Below are 19,784 nucleotides of genomic sequence, written 5' to 3'. Positions count from 1 at the left end.
ATGCCAAATACCCAACGTTCTATGTTTGGCCGTGGGGCTTGAGAATACGATGAAGCGAGCTATGTGGCGGGAAAAAGTATGGGCCGTGAATCTGAATATGGTCGAGACACCCGAGGCGAGGCGAGGCGCAAGAAGCAATGCGCTGTAAGGCTTCCATTTGTGGATCAGGCAAGCAGTATAGCGAGTAGATCATGAGAGCTCAGCGTTACTTTTGAGCCCAACCCGTGTTCCCCTTGGCGTCGTTCGGGCACCGAGGCGGGAGAAGGAGATGAACTAAGCCACACAATGTTCGGCATCATCGACGTTGCGAAAAGATCTGCAGACGCAGCATCTGCGGCATACATGCCGTCGCCGTTTTCGCGTTTAAGGTTTTCCCGAAGATATACAGGTACGTGCCGGAACATGCCAAGCGACACGATTGTACATCATTAACGTATCCAGTGTGATGGTGGCATTGCCATACTTGTTTGCGAATCGGCTTCAAGAAATGTGGGACCACATGTGGTATCTGTGTAGCCTTATTCTGAATCAGCTACCATATTTCGATACCTCGAAATGCGGGACTCATAGCCTAGTCTTTTGTTGTTGTGAAGATTCGTATTTTGCTGCCGTGAGTGCCGTGTGCCTAGGTAGCCCAGAGACATGCTAAGCTCCCAAGATCGCGTAGAACCGTTCGCAATAGTGGCTTAGACGAAGCAGGCGACTGCATGTTCTCCTGGCCGTGTGGAGATGATGAAGAGAAGGCTGCGCTGTGGAACCTGAGGTCATTGGCAAAGTGGTGTTGAGGCGTCGGGATAAGCACTGGTTAGCGCTGACACCTCCCGCACACTTGGGCATGGCATCCGGCTAAAAAGGGGCCTGGCGCCGATCGCTAAAGACCACTTCTACTCCAGAATAATTCCAACTGAGGGCTGACAGTCGTTACTGGCGGTGTTGTGGCGACATAAGGAAGCTATGCAGCTAGATGTCGAATGCGTGTCTTTCCTACCCGTCGGATCACGACCATACCATGCTGTCTGTCAGTACCCACATCGCGACTACCACATTGCTCTCAAGATGGGAATACGGCAAAGAAGAACTTATACCTGACGCGCTACAGGCCGTTCATCGATAATGCAGCACATGGCACGAGTCATTGAGTGATATGTTGTTTGGCAAAAGAAACCTCATGGGCCAGGCTCAAGGCTTCTACCGCCACATCGTCAGCAGTCCTCGGGTACATCCTACCGAACTCAGAAGGGTACAAAAATTGCTGATAAGGTTTGAAAAGCTAATCCGACATGCGCAGCTAGTTTCGCGGTCTGTTTAGTATCGTTCGTCAATCTTGCGTGCAGATTTCAGGTCTTGACACCCGTTTACGACACATGCCCTGCGCCCATCATCTTCTGGCCAGGTCCCCGGATCTTTCTCTTCAGATGATCCAAAATAGTACCCTTGAACTTGTCCAGAGTCGTCGAACGCCTCTAATGGAGATTGTCGATGCATCGCCAGCAACTAGTGACACCGCACCCGACGCAGTGCATGACGAAATGTAGCCAATGAGCGCTGCAATCCTCACAGTTTCCCCCATTCATACGTTGCCAAATGTGCAAATGCTCAGCGGGCTCCGCCTCGGGAGCGGGGGCTGGCTGAGCGACAGGAGCAGGGCGAGTAAGAAAATTTTCATCCCACTGTGGACATCTGCACGTCTTCCACGGTAGGCCGCAAAGGTAGCAGAACTCGTGACCGCAACGGCAGCTCATGTGGAAACAACCCTGGGAAAGCTCAACCATATTCCTGCATTGGGCACATTGCTGCCACTTTGCCCGCTTCGCTGCATCCATGAGAAGCTGTACATGTGGGTCACTCGGACACAATCCGTCGTGTGCGCGGTGTTTGCACTGCACACAGGTCGTTTCGTTGCAGTCGACGCAGGTGCCTACATCGGCGCCTATGTCCTTGATTCGAATGAAGGCGGCGCAATCGGAGTTGGCGCAGTACGTGGGGTTCGGTGTAGCGAGCTCCTCTACTTTGAGGTCAAACTTTTTGACATATCCTTGAGGAAGCATGGTACGACAGACCTCAAGAGGTATTGGGATCTTGCAGCATTTGGGGGGAAATATCGAAACGTCGTCGAGAGCCATGGTGAAATGATCGAGGAGGCAGTTTCGGCAATAGCTATGAGCCACGGGCTCACACTCAAGCGTCAGAGTGTCTACGGTCGGTATGTTGTCGAGACACGCCTCACACAGGGTGAGGGGCTCTTCCGGGTCTGGTTCTGAGTCGTCTTCGGTTACTTCTTCTTCGGTATCGCTTGTCTCATCAGGATCGATTGACGCTTGCGAAGCGATTTCGTATGCGTGTATCTCTGCGTAGAGCTCCTTCGCACGAGCCCACTGCTCATTGGTACCGAGGCAGCGATCGTTCGCCAGGTTTGTAGCGTAAGTCGAGCTGAGTACGTACTCTGGGTCATCGGTGCTCAAGCCGGACAGAGTCAAAGCGAGCTGGTGGTCGGCAATGGCCTGCCTTTCTTCTTCGAGAAGTCTTTCGAATTCTGCGTCATTCTCACGCTCAGTTTCGGAGAGCTCGCGCGCCATCGCATCCGGGTCGAGGAGTATGCCGAGTGTTGGGGTAATTGGAGGATGTGTGTGTCGCGTCGCTGGAATTTCCAGAAAACTTTGTGGGCGCTGAGTCGGGTTGGTGATAATAACAACCTTGGAACGCTACTGCGTTTGTCTTCCAGATTGGGAAACCAGTGATTCCTCCGTCACCGGTGTAATAGCGCTGCCACAGCATCTTCGGCTAAGGGCTCCAACCTCTGTAGGCTACAATCAGGCTGCTGCATCGCGAAAAAGAAGTCGATATGACTACAAATATATTTAGCATTACAAGGAGAACGCCCCAACAGGGTCGCTGTAGTAGACCTTCTCATCCTTGGATAACGCCTTGGGCGGCTGTGTGCACAAGCCCGTATCTCATCCTAGATGTGGGAGGTAGTGGTGAGTTTGATAACATGAGCTAGATACGCTCAAGCTCTGAGTGAGGGGACATGCAGTGTCTTGTGAATACGGTGATAACCATATTTGCTGATCGAAGGTCTCTCGGAGCGTCGCTACCTAGGTACTGGGAACAATAATCATGCTGATCATCTGTTGAGACCAATGCTTGTTGTAGGCTTGATCCCTGACTGCGAGTATTATGCGACAAATTTTCGTGACATGAGACGGCGAAGAACGAGTTGCATTGTGAGTTTTGGCCGATGCGGCGCGCTGGCGATGACATCATCACCATCCTTAGGTGCGTACCAGCCTGGCGGCCTCTCTCTCCTGGCAACCATGATCCAACACCGCCTTTACCTACGCGCCTTCATCTCCTCAACGTTGGATATTTCATCCTTCAGACTCAGTCACTTTACCGCGATCCTTAACGGCGTAGACCGCAACCCCAGCAGCGATCATGCAGTTGGTGTTTCGTCTCGCCCCACCCCAACGTTTCAACATGCCGCGCGCAAAGCACATGAGCATGAGCGCGCATTTCTCCATGGCTCCATCCGCATACGGCGTAAAAGTCGACTCAGGGTATTATCCTGTGGCTATTTAGCCGTCTTGTCATTCTCCGACGAACATGTTCATATCCACACTCGAGCCGGTGTTGTTACCTCGACCCTGGGTTGGCAGACCCGCATTGTATCTTAAACTGCAGATTCTTGAGATTGCAGAGGATGCCATCATTAGATTCTGCAGCCATACCCTATCGCACCATCATCTCCGAGGGAAGGCAGGTGCCAAAGCAAGTACGATCAAGAAGTTGTTGCGATCCATCTTCTGCAAGCTCTGCTCCAGCCATCGCAATAAGCAGTTGCAATGCGTTAACAGCCACACCAATGTGCAGTTTGCTGCGCGGGACAGTAACGCCAACACTTTACAGAGGATGCCTCGGAGCCCCTGCAATGTGAAGGATTCTCGCCTCGTCCAATGTCAAAACAGCACTAAGCTCTACTCGGCTCGAACTCCAGGCACAGTGCATCTCCACCAATCAGCGCTCCACATGTCAAACCTGTCAGTCGTCGTTTGACCCATGGACCTGGTTCTGGTTCCCAAGAGTTCTGTTCTTGGCCTAGGTATCCATCCTTCGTTCATCTATCCGAGTGTGGCTGCAGACACATAGCGCCCCGGCGTCAGGTTCGAGATTGGACCGGTGGTAAACGAAACGGCTAGCTATGCAGCGTGCCACATATTCCTCGGCTTCACGGCTGGACTCATCTCCTGCGCTGGAGGATATAAGTCTTCGGGTCCGCCAGACTTGGAACAGTAACGCAGCTGCGCTGGACATTCTTTCACTACAGGACTTCGTCATTCATTCGTTCTTTCGCCTTTTCAGTCACTCTTTTGTCAACTTTTGACTTGTCACTCATTCCAAACATCACTACTCGCATCAATATATACAATATGAAGTCCGTAGCTGTCCTCCCCGCCATCCTGGCGCTGGCCAACGCCCACGCCACTTTCCAACAACTCTGGAAGAACGGAAAGGATCTTGAGAGCACCTGTGCCAGGCTGCCACCTTCCAACAGCCCCGTTGAGGACTACACAAGCACTGCGCTGCAATGTGAGTACCCCTCGAGCTCCCCCTTTGGATCTGTGCTGACATGAATCTAGGCAACGTTAGCCCTGCTCCCGCTGAGGGAAAGTGCGACTTTGAGGCTGGTGACACAGTCACTATCGAGATGCACCAGCACAACACCCGTGACTGCAAGGAGGAGGGTCTTGGTGGTGCTCACTGGGGTCCCGTCCTCGCATACATGTCCAAGGTTGAGGATGCTGCCACTGCCGATGGTTCCAGCGAGTTCTTCAAGGTTTACCAGAACACCTGGGCGAAGAACCCAGATGCCACCCAGGGCGACAACGACTTCTGGGGCACCAAGGACCTCAACTACAACTGTACGTACGGCATCATGTCCTCTGGAAACTACTGCTAACAATCCAATAGGCGGAAAGCTTGACTTCACCATCCCCAAGAACATCGCTCCTGGTGACTACCTCCTCCGTGCTGAGGCTATCGCCCTTCACGCTGCAGGCCCCGCTGGTGGCGCTCAGCATTACATGACCTGCTACCAGCTTACCGTCACCGGTAGCGGAACCCTCGAGCCCAAGGGTGTCACTTTCCCAGAGGCCTACTCCAAGACTGGTCCTGGTCTTGGTTTCTCCATCCACGCCGATCTCGACTCATACCCCGCCCCTGGCCCTGCTCTCATCGCTGGTGGTACTGAGGCTACCCCCGAGCTTCTCACATTCGGCGAGCTCGCTGGTGCCCCTGCTGCTACCGCTACCGGCGGTGCTGAGACTCCTGCTGCCTCCACCCCGGCCTCCGCTGTCGCCTCTTCCACTGCTGCTCCCGCTTCCACCAGCGCCGCTGCCGAGGCTGAGCCTACTTCGGTTGCCCCAGTTGAGGTCTCCTCTGCTGTTGAGAGCTCCGCTGCCGCAACCTCTGCCGCTGCCACCTCTGCCGCCGCTTCTTCTGCCGCTGCTCCTGAGGTCTCCAGCGTTGTCGCCCCCTACCCCGTAGCCAACAGCACCTCTTCGATGCTTCCTGGCACCGTCTCTAGCGCTATCGTTGCTCCTACCACCATGCTCACCGCTGTCCGCCCCACTCCTACCGCTGAGCCATCTGGTCCCATCAAGGAGTACTACCAGTGTGGTGGCCAGGGCTTCAAGGGTGACAACCAGTGCGCTGAGGGTCTTGAGTGCAAGGAGTGGAACCCATACTACTCCCAGTGCGTCAAGCCTGAGGCCAACAAGCCCGGTCCTTCCAAGGGTCCTATGCCCTCCGCTCCTGCCCCTAAGCCCACTGCCGTTGCCCCTAAGCCCACCGGCGCTGCCCCCAAGCCTACCCCCGAGGCTCCCAAGCCCTCTGCTGCTAAGCCCACCCCTGCCGCCCCGATCGAGGCTGAGCCCACCTCCGTCGCACCCGAGGCCGTTGAGCCCACCAAGCCTGCTGCTTCATCCGCACCCGCACCCTCAGCCGGTGCTGGTGAGAAGACCTACACCCTCGAGACCTTCATTGCTTTCCTTGAGCAGGAGGCTGGTAGCGAGTCTGCTGCCAAGATCCGCCGCATGATTGAGGCCCTTCAGTAGACAACTTCGCATCTTTTGCGATGTTCATCTTGTATATATACTTACCCTAGATGGGTGACTTCGATTCTTGTAGCGATGTTTTTGGAATGATACTTCTACTTCTTCATGATCATCACCCTGCTTTGTAGACTTTTCTATCATGTCTATTGCGTGCCTTCCTGTCTATCTATTGGACCGGGTACATACCGATGCAATCTATTGATGCTCTTGTGCTGTATACTCTCATCTGCAAGTTGCTGCGGCCAATTCGAAGCTGACTCACGTCCTGATAACGCGCCCACTCGGGGCTAGTCGCTTTCAAGAGATTAATGCCACTAGGTGCGGACGCAGCTCCTCCTGTCGCAGCTTGCAGTTTGCAGTATACATGATATTAAATACTGATAACTGGGCAGTGTACAAGATTATGTATCCTCCCAACCCGAATTATTTGTAGAATGCGATACGAGTTCCGCAGCATCCCGTAGAGGTTTCTGTTCCATCAAACATTGATGAGTGACAAGTCATGCGACAATGTATGCCTGAGAGCTGCTTGATCACCACAACGCCAGTCGTTCTCGTGTTGGTGTTGCCGTGGACATACCGCGTTTTGCATGTGCTCAGTCTTATCTCTCCTGTATTTTCATTAATCACAAGCGTCCTAACCCAGAAGACGTTGGAGCTGTTGGAACAGAAACCATTGCTTTTGATTCTATGACGCTATATCGCCCTCAAAAACCGTGAAAGTCAAACTTTTCTTGGTCAGTCGACCAGAACCCCAACCCATTCATGAAGCCCCTTCGATTCCTCAATAACAAGCGCGCTAATCCTCGTCTTGAACTTCAGAGATCTGCATCGGGGATTCAGTTGCCCCAGACTGACGCCCAGGCATTTGCCACGTGTAACGCCTTTCACAACAACGGAACTCCGTGATGAAGTAACGCAATTTCTCCAGCCCGGTTGCCTTGATAAAGTCCAACATGGTTGCGCCTTTCTCATCAGATGTGAGATCTGTGAAACAGGCGCAGCGTAATCCAATGATCATCGATGGCTGCTCATGAGCGCCGTGAGTGCCGTGAACCTTGCCCATGGTCAGAGTGACAGAGGCGATGTCACGCTCAACAACCTCGAGACCCTTTGGCGGTTGGGCCCAATGGTAAAACAAAGCAGCAAGCAGGTCGCTAGTCTTCCAACGGCTTTCGCCCCTACGCAAATGCTCGGTAAGCCAAGGAAGCGACTTCCGTTGCTTGGAAAGCTTTCTTAGAACCGGCAGAATGTCCAACCTCACGTCTGGAAGGATGGGTTGGTTTACGATGTCTGTGAGCGATTTTCCAAGAGCCAACGCGTTTTCTGTTGTGCCGAAAGCGTAAAGGTATTGGCCAAGATGCTGCGCTGAGATGGTGAGGGGTAGAGTTCTCTGTTGTAGAAGGCGGAACTCCTGACGCAATATCTGACAAGCCTGGGCAAGACCCCAGTATTTGCGCTGCCCATGCGCTGCTTTCCAGTATGTATCGAACTGGGACTGCCAGCTCTTGAGTTCGTCCATGAAGAGATGTAGCCGCCACTGAAGGCGAGCGGCCTTATTCAACTTGTTGTATCTTAGATAGATTCGGCCACCATCAAGTTGTTGCATTGTGTCCGCTAGGGCGAATTCGTAGATACGATTTCTAATCTCTATTCGGATGGTTAGTACCACCATCTCTTGAAATCAAGAACTTCATACCTCCAGGTAGGTTGAGAAGTGGAGACTTGTTGTTGACAACGTCTTTACGAGCCCGCTTAGGAGGGGAGCCCTTGAGATCAAGGAGTGCGTTGCCTTGGCGCTTTGATCTGTCAAGCGGTTAGTCTTGAAGCTGTTGAATCGGCAGTGGACGCCTACGCCATGGCTCTTGGGTTGCGACGTCTCGTTCAGAAATTTGGAATGGTTGAACGTATCGTGGTGGAGGTTGCAGCGATAGCAGCTTGTATTAATCAACTTCTCCTCGCTTATATGCTTGTTACTAGTTGGTGTGGCACGTGCGCATAGTCGGAAAGAAGGTAAAGGTGAAGGTAAAGGTGAGAGAAGATTAGTATGGTACTGCTGATATCACAAACCGGTGTGATGAACCGATTACCTGATACGAAACCGGGCACATCTTTTGGGCGGTAGGCGTGCGGAACTCCCAGTGATGTAGTTAAGTCTTAATACCTCCAGCCCGACAAGCCTTTACACAAACCATGTACGTGATAAGTGCGGACGTAAACTGGAACGCTGTTGTCGTCTCCAGCAGTGATCTTTGCAATTCTTGGAAATACCAGAGGAGAGTTTGTAGGCAAGAACGCGATAATTGATAGCAACACGCCGATGTCGTCAGTGGTGTCGCTTTCGCGCAGTCTGCGAGTGTTGGGCGGAGAAGTTAAGGACGGGAGTGTGATCATGTTGTTGTTGTGTAGGCAAGGCTTGTTAAAGGGTAGGCGTGGTACTGTTGTCACACGAGTGGGCGAAGCTCGCAGCTTCCCTCTGACGTTGGCAGCTGAAGACCCTTTCGCCCATGTTTGCGCGCGTGACGTCAACGGCGCCAGTAAGGAAGCGACTTCCAACATGCGTCGCGGAGATCACCATACTATGATGATATGCCGCAGGTCCCTCGAAGTATAATGCTGCAACCGACATAACATACCGTGGGGGTATTCACTATACTATCCATTTCTGTGCATTGATTCTCACGATAGTGTACGTCTCGAGAGTCATACGTGCATTGCTACGCTGTGAAACCCGCGCCAATCAAGGATTGCGGCTTCTACGACTACACGTTGCTAATCCAAATCTTTGGCCACCACAGATAACCTTCGCATTTTGACACTTGCCCTCCTTATTTTGCAGATGCGTCACAAATCTTCGCTACGAAGTAGCGCGACCGTGGGTGAGTATCCGTGCAAAGCAGCCGCATGAGAGCAGAACGTGAACCTCTTACCCCTCCAACGGAACTGCGTGACCAGCGTGTCGAGCTCTCCCAGCTCGAATCGATAGAGCAACTTCCTCATATGAGCTTCTATGATCTGTTGGGTCGGCGACACGAAGAAATTTGCATCCAAATCCATAACCAACATCAGATCCTCGTTTGGTCGGCTGTAACGTTCTGCCTCCCGGCTCTTAACGATAGTAATATTGGAGATCCCAGTTTTGGCTTTGGTAAGACCACCTGCATCCTTTTGGAACTCGCAACAAAGTACAGCCAGCAGAGTGTCTCGGTCCCAGTACCGCTGTCCACCGTACATTAGCCGAAATTTGTCCAGTCGCGGCTGTTTCAGTTCACCGAGCCTCTCCAAGAAAGGAAGCAAGTCCGCTCCATCGTCTGAAAGTGGAGTTTGCATGATGTTCGTAACAGCCTGACCGATGCTCTGTTCTTCCTCGTTGGATCCAAGCGCCAAAAGGTACTGGCCAACGTAAAGATCGATACAGAACCCGAGTTCGCTCATGTAGAGAGGTCGGAACTCTTCGCGCAGCATACGGCAGGCTTGAGTCAAACCGAAGTAAGGACGACGTTCGTGTGCGGCTGCCCATTGCTTTACGCTCTTGCAGCGCTTGCGAGATTTGATGGACGTGTACTTGAGGTGGATTGGCGCATCGTTGTCGAACGTGATATACAACTCTCCACGACTTTTCGGTTCTTTCGTAGTTGTGCCTTTCTTGTTCTCCTTCACATCTTCCATGATGTACTCGTAGATCCGGTTTCTCAATTCTGACCATCCGGTTAGCTAGACTCATGAAGCTCTTTTGATGATGTCGCCTACCTCCGGGAAGCTTCAAGAGCAGGGACTTATCGTTGATCACCTCTTTTTGAGCGCGCTTGCGGTGGGTGATTGTCGCAGCAGGACGTCCGGCATCAACGGCAGCCTCGAGCGCCCGCTTCGTTCCACTGAAAGGTCAGCGCAAGAGCGATACTAGGGTTCCTCAGTACTTACGCCATGTTCAGTCGCGTCGAAATGGGCCACTCGCGGGGGTCGATGGTGTAGTGGTGTAGTGGTGTAGTGGAGTAAGTTAGGATCTGGCAGAACTAATGCCTTAAGCTCCAAGATGCTTGGACCCGTCGCCTGCGTAATACGATGAAAGTGAGTGGTGATGGTGAGAAACTGCACAAGGATGATGGTGAAGATGCGCGCGTAACCTGATGCAATCGGGAAATAACCTGAGAGTTGCCATCGAAGTCTCCACGTTCAGATCTCATGCTGTAGGGTCGTATTCGCTAGTCTTCGTCTGGTGAAAAGGTTCCAGACGTCTCTTCAAGGATCCGTCTTTGAGAGTGAGGTAGCTTCGTCCAAGAGCAGCGCATTGCCACACCGTCTATCCCCACCCACGTGTTCAGGAAAGCTTGTCTCATCTGGCTGTATCGCGTTTTCTCTTGTAGAGGTCATGTTAACTGCGCAACGACATCAGCGCGCACATGCCGAGGGTGATAGCTGCAAGAGTAAGATGAGATAAATCTAATACATTAATGAAAGTAAACATTAACGTGCAACGTATTGCGGAGTATCATGAAAGCACAGTAAAGCCACCCCAGAACCACCATGGTCTAATCCCCAAACGCCATGCCATCGCTATAAGTATCGGAGCTAAGCTACAACTAGACCATCTCTCCTACAACCTGAACTTGGCGCTCATCTTCTTGGTAAACGCCATGTTGAACGCTTGCCTCTTCGTGGTCACAAAGCCATTGGGGACCAAGCTCGAGCAATCTTGGAGCTTGCTGGCGTCGCTGCCGATAACAGCGAATCGATCCCATGCGCTCGTGAAAGCGGTAGACCAGCTGTTAGCGTCTTCAGCAAAGTTAGACCAGGTGGTTGCTGTCTGCAAAGACTGTTAGTGCGGACCAGGTGAAGATATCAAGACAGTGAACACATACCTCTGAAGAGTTTGACATGAGAAGATCGCTTTGGAGACTGTATGGTGCCTTGCGGTCCTTGGTCTCTTGGTAGAAGGTGTTGTCGTATCGGAAAGGCGTCGAGTCAAGACCCTTTCCGGCTTGCGCTGGGTCGTCGTGGAACTGGACCGCCACACTGTGCGCACCCATGAGGGCAACGACATCATCGGATGAGAATCCCTTCGCCGCGAAGGCTCCCAAGATGCTCTCGAGGGTGCCACGGCTGCTGGGTACACTTCCGACAGGCGCGGCGTTTGAGCTGTCCTTGCGGCCAACCAGTGCTTGTACTCTGGGGCCGAGCGGGCACGCTGCGATTGCTTGTGCGCCGGCGAATTGGATCATGTCTGCTGCGCTGACTTGGTACTTGTCGCTCCAGTCCTTGAGCTTCGTGCAGATAGCGGAGAGACCGGCGTTCTCTGATCTTCCACACTCGTCTGTGAGAACGAGACTGCCGTCACAGCCATTGTTGATGCAGTCGTGGAAGGGGGCACGGAGGGCTTGGTGAGCATCTGCGCCACAGCCAGCAAAGTCGGCTTGGAGCTCGGTGGCGACATCAGACCAGACGGAAGGACAGCTAGAGCTTTGGCGAGGCCATAGGGAGAAGGCCGAAGTTGATGTCGCCGTAAGAGCAACGAGGGTGATGGCGGAGTAACGCATGTTGGAAAAGTAGCGAAGGTCCTTGGCGATAGGTTGTGTTGCTCAAAGATTCGACTTCAACGATCGCAATGATACCAGTATATGGAAATTTGGAAGAAGAAAGAAAGACGAAACCGTGCTGAACTGTTGAGCCTGACGAAACCAAACTCGAGAAACTCCAAAGAAATATATACCCAAACACCAACGTTCGCCGCTCTCAACGGCTGACCGTGAGATGGGTCGCGATCAAAATTAGACCGATGGTGATGACAGCCGTACCGACGCATCCGCGCAAAACTGTAGGAAATTCGATAAACACTAAACAGCGATCTTACCCACCGGCAATCTACAGTTCCTCACCCTCTGCATCTCTTGTATCCATTCTGACCGATTCGAGCCGTACCCACTTCTAAGATCTGACGATTCCGGTCCATGGCATTGGTGGATGGGGGTCGTGTAAGCCGTTGGCGGCCTCGCGCTACATGCGACTTCCTGCCTAGTATCGCGCACCGGAACACGTTCCCAGTTACTAATGTCGAGCTACAGCAAGGCCCGGACCCTGACAGGTGTGATAGACGTATCTTCAGCGCCGGCGCTGACAAGTGGCTTCAAGGTTTTCGCGGTCGTGGAATGTTGATCTTGGCGCTTTCGCTGTGTTGTTGTCGGTGCTCAAAATCCCCGACGTGAGATCGACAGCATCGGCACAAGGGTGATCCACAGAATGTTTCCAGAAGCAGTGCATTCGTCGCACAGTCTGCTCGGACCTCAGCATGGAGAGCCGAATTGGTTTTTTTCGTCGTCTCGTTTGGGCACGATGAGATTCTGAGTGCGTATCTAGTACCGTCAGGTCAGAAGGTCGTTGCTGACACGGCGAGGCATTTCGCGATAGTTTGACAAGACGTCAGGGCTCGCCCGCAGCGCGCTACTACACGGTTCCATAATTAGATTGGGTTCTACCAGCGATTCCATCCCGATTCCATCTCATGCAGGCCCTGCTCCTTCATACACAGATTCAGCCAGACCCTGGAGTAGAGTGATCTATTCCCAAGTATTCGGTACTGTCCTACCTGCGCAGACGCAGGCGAATGCGAGGCGTCCTGCCGGCAAAACCTTGGTGTTCCGGTCAGCGCTACCCCACTACCCACTCATTAGAGCTCCGATGCATGCAGGTTCTCGCTAGATGTCGGAATGGTTGAAGCGATGCAGATCGATGTGCGATCAAGCTTTTGTGGTGGCGGTAGCGTTGTGGAGCAACTGCATGTTCGTGTAGACATCTCGCTCGGTGATGTGTGCCGAGTCAAAGCCATCATCTTAGTCGGTGGGGACTGACCGGTATCTAGGTCGTTCACGAACGAGCGGAGGCGAAATGAGTTAGGATGCATTAGTTATCACCTGTATAAGCTTCCCAGGCGATGCACAATAGTCTAGCCCCGTAAGCACATCAGCAGACAGTGGTATTCTTTCCATTTCAGTTTGAAGAGGAGAATTTCTTTCGTACACGTAGGATCTTTACAGGCAGCCCATCGTTAGAGACTGACATCAACGCATCGTGCTAGACCTGTATACTACTCCTGGTCGACGATCAAAGATCGACTCGGATGTCCAGGTCACAACCCACAGCGCCTTCAGCTCGAACCGGTCAAGCCCTCTCCAGCTTGACCATTTCTTACTTCTTACCATTCTTGTTGTGCGTCAATTTTTGCCTCTTCGACGCTGCCGCTTCCTCTTTCGCACGAGGTACTTGCCACCCGTTTGCATCCACTTTCATTACGTCTTTGTCGATCTCGATTATCTCATGGTCTTTGATCTCATGAATCCGCCCCGCGGAACGGATTGCAGCTGTGGGGAACGAGGAAGGAAATCCCTCAGTCCAGGACTGCAATGCCGCCTTCGGGCCCGTCCTTTTACTCGTGAAGCCCATCTCTTTCTCTAGGGTCTCGACCTTCTTCTTCAGTAATTCGTTGCCTGCCTTGCACAAGAACATGCTCAGTTGCTTAGGAGCGAGCTGGCCGTCGAGCTTTTTCCCAATCAACTTCTCCGCGAGCCCCATGAGCAATTGGTCGTTGTCACCGCGGCACGACCTGACAAGCTCTGTCACTTGCTGCGAGCTCAGTGCAAGCCTACCAGCGTCCGTAATGAACTTGTCGGTCAGGTGCTGGACATACTCTGGCGCGTGTAGAGTGTGAACGCAGATGAAGCGGATGCACGTCTCGATCGAGAAGTTTGCTCCGGCAAGAGGCATCAGTGCGGGTGTGCACAGGGCGGTAAGCCACTGTGAGATCGCAACAAGAGCAGCTTCATGGATCTTGATCTGAGCTTCGCGCATCTTGCACTTCCCGGAGACGAGTTTTGCCTGGCCATTTCCACCTCGCAGCTGTACAGCGGGTACGTCGAAGGTGAAGTTGATTGCTGGTGCGCAAGGATGCTTGGCGAGGAAGGCAAGAGCGCTCTGAGATACAGCCATCAAAGCAAGACGAGGCGCTGATGCTACACGGCGGCCATAAATTGTAAAATCGATGAGCCCACCGCGCAGCAGGGAAAGGCGCATCATGGGTTCCCACTTGGTCACGTCGGCAGAATTGACCTGGAGCTGTCGCAAAAATAGGCGGACGTCCGCCTTCGAGAGTTGGGACATGGGTGCCATTTTCAGCGTGACCGATACGGTTGAGGAGTGTATCAAGTCGTGTTGCGTCGAGGTGGGTGGAAACCAGAATTTCAGTCAGATGGATTGTGATAGTAGTGAGCCGAATGGGCGTTGATTAACGACAACGCAAGAGCAGAGTGGTGTAGTTTGGTAACCGTGGGTAAGTCTCTCATTCACTTGGTACTGTGGTACTGGTCCTGGCCAATGACAGACCAGCGTGATGATGAGGGTCAACGAAGCCACTTTCTTGTGAGTTAGAAGCACCTGCTGTAGTATCGAGAACGGCGATGAACTCATCCACCATATCGGTCATTGTACGTTGTCCTCGGGCCACGTCCAGACGTCGAACTGGATGCTCTGCCCCGGAGTGCGAGCTGAAGCGCAGATGTTCGAGATTCCCACACTCCTTTAGAGCGTGTAATACTGACGACCAAGTGCCAGTCACAAGGCGAAGGTCGGAGAATACAGCTCGTCGCAATGTCGTAGACTGACTCCTAATAATAGCGACTAGGTCGTTTCCATGCAATGCGCAGAACATGAGCTGGAGTACTTCTAGCTTAAGGCAAGTGCAAGAAGCAACCATGTGGTGAACGATGGCTGCGGCATAGTTAGTCCGATCTAGACTCATCGTGAAGCTTTTCAACTTTGGTGCAGTGGCAACGATATTTCCGACCCCATTCTGCCAACCAGGTGTGCGAGAGAGGTCATCGTTTATAGACAAAGCAGAGAGAGTGAGAACCTTGAGGTGCGCAAAGCGATAGTGTAGTGTCCTCAGAGATTGCGTAGGTATTTGGAGTGCTGAGAATGGTAGGATGGCCTCTTTATGTAACGCAGTCCCACGCTTGCACTTGGCCATACGAAACTCGCTCAGACGGACCTCGCTGTTAACGATGGCGTCCATGACGACCTGAAAGCATCTACTACGAAATAGGCAATCGGTTGCGGAAAGCAGACTGCTGGATTCCGCGAGCTGGGATCCCCTCGGATGGAAGTGAATGGCCGTCAAGTTGGTGAAGCCTCGCAATGCTCGAACAAGGCCATCGTACAAGCGGGTTGGATACTCGCATTCCACGACATATGTGAATGTGGGTGCTTCGTCTTTGATATCTTTGTCTTGGATGCCAGGTACCCTGGGGAATCGTTTGGGTGGCGGAAACCTGCCGACACGGCTAATAGCAGCGAGGACACTATACTCCGCTGATGTCAGGAGCTGGATCTGTAGGACTTTGACAGAACCACGGAAATGAGGCGACTGCGCCAGGTTGACGAGACGGTTGAGAGAGGGTGGTCCAAGAGTAGTCTTTAGCCGGGAGAAAGCGCGTTCTACAAATACAGAATGGGTGAGGAAGCGACATCTTTTGGATGCAAGACGAAGGCTTTTGTGAGACGAGATATCGAGAGAGGCTGCAACGAGCTCGAAAAGCTCGACAGAAAGGCGTTCTAGGTGCGAAGTCATGATGGCATGCTGACTGGAAGCTGGGGCTGTGAATCAAGGATGTTGACGGGGACGGGTGAAGGGTGGCACATGCTGTCAGGGCCTAGCCCGGAGCTAAGAGCCCGTGATAGCGTCAACCCCGCGAGTCCAGGAGCAGCGCACGACCTCAACCCAGCGAGCGACGAGAAGCCACGCTCCTTCCGAGTGAACAGCACTCTCGTTCACCTTATCGGCTTCATCTACTCTTTTTCTTCCATCACGCTCCCCATCACGGTTGCATCGCCCGCGGGTGCCGAACACCGGCCACAACGCAGTGGAGCCCGACAAAGATTTGACACCATCGCACCTGCCGCCGACAGCTCAAACAACCACCATGGACTCGATGCGCAGCCTCAACAAGTCGCTGCCCAAGACAAGAGGGCAGCACGATGTGCACCAGTCCTTCCGCACCGCTGCCCTCAACGTGACGCACCTGTACAAGTCCGCGCTTGCCGACATCGACAGGGCCCGTACCGACGGCTACCAGGAGGCTCTCGATGAGCTGCTCACCTTCCTCGACAAGGAGAATATTGGTGTGGGCGACGGCGAGGGCTGGCGAATACGGCAGTGGGCCACGGAACGACTAGACGGGAGCTTGCCCAAGCAGACGAGCAGCGACAGCGACGACGAATACCTCGACAACAACCGCGCCAGAAGCTCATCACCCATCATGGACCGAACCCACGGCATGGACGACTCACGCACGCTGGCACCCACGACGGTCACGGAGACACGCTCTGACTCTGCGCCGCCCCTCCAGATGGAAGCTTCTACGACCGAGGCCGACATGTCGCCGCTACACCACATCTTCGAGTTCTCTGCCGCACAAGCTCTACCCTCTGATTCACCAAACGAAACTGCTGCCGCCGACATGTCAGCTGCCGCCCGCCGCGCTTTCCCTGCTTCTCGCCGCCCCACGAACCGCTCGTCTACCCGAAACCTCCAACGATCCGCCGCTCAGAACCTCTTCCAACTAGGAAACGGTGCAGGGCAAAAGAGACGACTCATGAACGACTTCTTCAACGTCGATGGCTTCAACGACCGGCGAGACGGCTCATCAGGTGGAGGATCCAAGCGCGGACGCATGTCATAGCACTGCAGCTCGAAGCCTGAGGACCTGTCATCGAACTCCAGGCAATGACACGAACGACTGTTCGACGAATCACGACTACTTGCATCATACCCAGACGGCGCACAGGGCTAGTGGATCATTTTTCATACGCATTGGGGGAGGCTTACTAGACGCATTCTGTGGTGTTATTGATTTCGGAGGCTATATACCTTTTCGCATTTTCTACGGGGTGGGACATCATTCGGGGGTGGAAGTAGATAGCGTTTTTTTGGAGGGTGTTAATACCATCATTACATGTCCTCAAATGTTGTATGCCATATGCGGTGACTCATCTCGTTCGTGAAGATGTGACCCCTAAACGCCGATGCATGCCCGAGTTTGTACTCGAGTCTTTCCACCTACAATACCTAGGTATACGTTCCAGGCTTGTGACCTTCAAGCGTCTCCTTGTATCCCTCCCATTATGCAAACCACCGATATAACCCCAGGCCCACCATGACGGCGCTTGTTCCTGTTATTGCCATTCCCCTACTCCGCATTCCGAACATGCTTTTGCTGGCTCGTATCGCGGCTTCGTTGGCTTTGATCTGTGAATGGCCCGAGACGTACGTGAAGGCGCCGAGGCCCAGAAATGTAGCGCTCCCTAACAACCATGTCAGTACTGAGGTAGATACAGTGTGTTCTAGAGTACAATACCGACTACGCGACATGGAGTGCAATCTTCAAATTCCGCTCTGTCATTCTTGAGAGCCTCTTTGAAGGTCGGCGCGGAAGGAGGTGGCAGTGCCATTATCGCGACGCTAGACAGACAGCCCAGCGACTAACTCAGATGCAAAACTCTGGCTCTATCTAGGTATCGTGTAAAGATCTTGTAACCAGAATTATGGATGACATGCTAGCCATGCAGGGATCTTTCTAGCTCCGGAAGCTCCCCGCCCAAACTGCCCCACGGCGCGGACCTCACGTCTTCCCACGCGCATGGCTCGCAGCTGACATTTTCCACCATGAGCGCCATCGAAGCTCTCTACATCTTTGATGAGCACAAGTAAGACTTGACTGTTCTGGCGATTACGTCATCCCTCTCTAACATCTTCAGCACTCCACTCCTCGAACACACATACCTCAACCGCCCGCCTCCATCCTCCGTCCTGCTACCTCTCTATCTCGCGCATCCCGCCCCCCGGCCACCGCTGATATATCTGCCCAACACCAACCCACCGACGCTACTATACAGCATAATACAAGATCAGCTTCTGTTCCTGTGCCCGGCATCAGCAGACACCGATCCCCTCGCCGTCCTCACCTTCCTCCACCGCCTGACCGACGTCCTCGAGGACTTCCTGGGGTCACCACTGCTGGCGAGCAAGATCGAGGGAAACTACGATGTCGTCGCACAACTACTCAGCGAGATGGTGGATGGCGGGATCATCGCGAATACAGAACCGAACGCGCTGAGAGATGTCGTGGAGGCGCCGAATCTACTCAAGAGTCTGCTGGGAGGAGTGGGACTGCCTTCTTCGACACCGAGCTCGCTCGCACCCTCTGCTACCGGAGCATTTGGTCTAGGCGGTGGAAGAGCAAGCCCACGATTGGGACCATCACCAACCTCAAGTCAGACAGGCTCACCGGTGCCATGGAGAAGAGCGAACGTCAGGCATACGAGCAATGAGATGTATGTGGATATTGTGGAAACACTAGAGGTCACCTTGTCACCATCTGGTCGCCCTCTAGCCGCGATGGCCAACGGTACGATCGCTTTCACGGCAAAGGTCTCCGGAATACCTGATCTCATACTACATTTGGGATGCGCGGGCGGCATACAGAACGCAGTCTCACTCCCTGTCTTCCATCCCTGTGTCAGACTCAACCAGTGGAAAGCGAGACCAGGTGAACTTTCCTTCGTACCGCCAGATGGTCGCTTCGTGCTCGCTGGGTACGAAGTGGATCTGCTGGGCTCTGCAGCACTAGATGCCTTCTCCACAGAGAAGAACGCGAAAACCTCAAGTCCAAAACTAAACATACCAGCTACAGTATCCGTCCACCCCTCCCTCGGCCCGACCGGCACAGACTTCGAAGTTAAACTCCAACTCAACCCACGCTTCAGCGGAAACAAGCCCTCCCAACCCAGCGCTGCGAAAGCTAGCCTGGGACGCGTATCCTCCTCGACAGGAACCACGTCCGCCCCTGCGATCGAAGAAATGACCATCCACATCCCGCTTCCAGCCTCCGTCAGGAACGTCGCGGATCTGCGCGTCGCGCGCGGAACAGGAGATGCAGGCTACGCGCCTGGAGACAGGGCAATAGAATGGCGCATTAGCAGTCGCGAGATAAGCAATCTCATGTCGCAAGACCGCGGAGGAGGGGTCGGTGCGACGGCTACATTGCGCGGAACTGTAATTGGGCAGGATGACCCGTCTGCGGAGGATGCCTTGGACGCCGGAGGGCCTGTATCGTTCGCGACGTCGACATACGATTACGATGATGATCAGGGCACACAGGTCACTTTACCTGCGCATTCTTCGTTGAGCGTAGCCAAGCCGGACAGTGATGCGAAGATCAAACAGGTAAACAAAGTCCTCATGCCGAGCTGCGCAACCATCAGCTTCTCCGTTAAAGGCTGGTTGCCGAGTGGGATCAAGGTGGAGAGTCTGAATGTAGACCAGAAGAAGAGTAAAGGTCTGGGCAGTGGTGTCACGCCGTACAAGGGCGTCAAGTATCTTTGTGTGAGTCGGAAGGGTGTAGAATGTAGATGTTAGAACATACACTCGGCTATGACGATGGAATCAAAGAGACAAACAACTTCCAACGAGACATGTTCATGCGTTTGCTGCACAATACGGGTCACGAATGCAAGGTGTTTGTGTCCATCGATGATATTACCAACTATAACTACCTGACATTCGTTGATGGCGTTGAAGATACGCCCAGACATCCTATACTGCGTTATCAATGAATCAAGCTTTCGCTC

At 53.3% G+C, this 19,784-nt stretch overlaps 8 protein-coding genes across 8 annotated transcripts; 3 read left to right on the top strand and 5 right to left on the bottom strand.

Annotated features, from left to right (window-relative positions):
- Positions 1-2,005: 2,005 nt before the first annotated feature.
- On the bottom strand, positions 2,006-2,576 carry J4E88_000709 (uncharacterized protein; the record flags this gene model as incomplete). Its single annotated transcript, XM_049394383.1, is given in 2 exon segments — positions 2,006-2,157; positions 2,177-2,576. 2 exon segments carry the CDS (start codon positions 2,574-2,576, stop codon positions 2,006-2,008), a joined length of 552 nt encoding a protein of 183 aa, XP_049260212.1.
- Positions 2,577-4,427: 1,851 nt separating this feature from the next.
- On the top strand, positions 4,428-6,113 carry J4E88_000708 (uncharacterized protein; the record flags this gene model as incomplete). The annotated part of the gene is made up of 3 exons (XM_049394382.1): positions 4,428-4,587; positions 4,638-4,919; positions 4,969-6,113. 3 exons carry the CDS (start codon positions 4,428-4,430, stop codon positions 6,111-6,113), a joined length of 1,587 nt encoding a protein of 528 aa, XP_049260211.1.
- Positions 6,114-6,912: 799 nt separating this feature from the next.
- Positions 6,913-7,973, bottom strand: J4E88_000707 (uncharacterized protein; the record flags this gene model as incomplete). Its single annotated transcript, XM_049394381.1, has 3 exons — positions 6,913-7,763; positions 7,813-7,919; positions 7,969-7,973. The coding sequence occupies 3 exons, from the start codon at positions 7,971-7,973 to the stop codon at positions 6,913-6,915; spliced, it is 963 nt and encodes a 320-aa protein (XP_049260210.1).
- A 984-nt stretch (positions 7,974-8,957) lies between these two features.
- Positions 8,958-10,039, bottom strand: J4E88_000706 (uncharacterized protein; the record flags this gene model as incomplete). The annotated part of the gene is made up of 3 exons (XM_049394380.1): positions 8,958-9,811; positions 9,864-9,988; positions 10,035-10,039. 3 exons carry the CDS (start codon positions 10,037-10,039, stop codon positions 8,958-8,960), a joined length of 984 nt encoding a protein of 327 aa, XP_049260209.1.
- A 668-nt stretch (positions 10,040-10,707) lies between these two features.
- Positions 10,708-11,647, bottom strand: J4E88_000705 (uncharacterized protein; the record flags this gene model as incomplete). The annotated part of the gene is made up of 2 exons (XM_049394379.1): positions 10,708-10,917; positions 10,973-11,647. 2 exons carry the CDS (start codon positions 11,645-11,647, stop codon positions 10,708-10,710), a joined length of 885 nt encoding a protein of 294 aa, XP_049260208.1.
- A 1,645-nt stretch (positions 11,648-13,292) lies between these two features.
- Positions 13,293-14,270, bottom strand: J4E88_000704 (uncharacterized protein; the record flags this gene model as incomplete). The annotated part of the gene is made up of 1 exon (XM_049394378.1): positions 13,293-14,270. One exon carries the CDS (start codon positions 14,268-14,270, stop codon positions 13,293-13,295), a length of 978 nt encoding a protein of 325 aa, XP_049260207.1.
- A 1,808-nt stretch (positions 14,271-16,078) lies between these two features.
- Positions 16,079-16,837, top strand: J4E88_000703 (uncharacterized protein; the record flags this gene model as incomplete). The annotated part of the gene is made up of 1 exon (XM_049394377.1): positions 16,079-16,837. One exon carries the CDS (start codon positions 16,079-16,081, stop codon positions 16,835-16,837), a length of 759 nt encoding a protein of 252 aa, XP_049260206.1.
- Positions 16,838-17,820: 983 nt separating this feature from the next.
- On the top strand, positions 17,821-19,572 carry J4E88_000702 (uncharacterized protein; the record flags this gene model as incomplete). Its single annotated transcript, XM_049394376.1, has 2 exons — positions 17,821-17,861; positions 17,913-19,572. The coding sequence occupies 2 exons, from the start codon at positions 17,821-17,823 to the stop codon at positions 19,570-19,572; spliced, it is 1,701 nt and encodes a 566-aa protein (XP_049260205.1).
- Positions 19,573-19,784: the final 212 nt, after the last annotated feature.

This window comes from Alternaria novae-zelandiae (assembly GCF_023758075.1).
Source record: "Alternaria novae-zelandiae strain BMP 2774 chromosome Unknown scaffold_1, whole genome shotgun sequence".
Classification (NCBI taxonomy): Eukaryota; Fungi; Ascomycota; class Dothideomycetes; order Pleosporales; family Pleosporaceae; genus Alternaria; species Alternaria novae-zelandiae.
The sequence above is the reverse complement of the archived record's forward strand: the minus strand, read 5'-3'. Positions and strand labels throughout refer to the sequence as shown.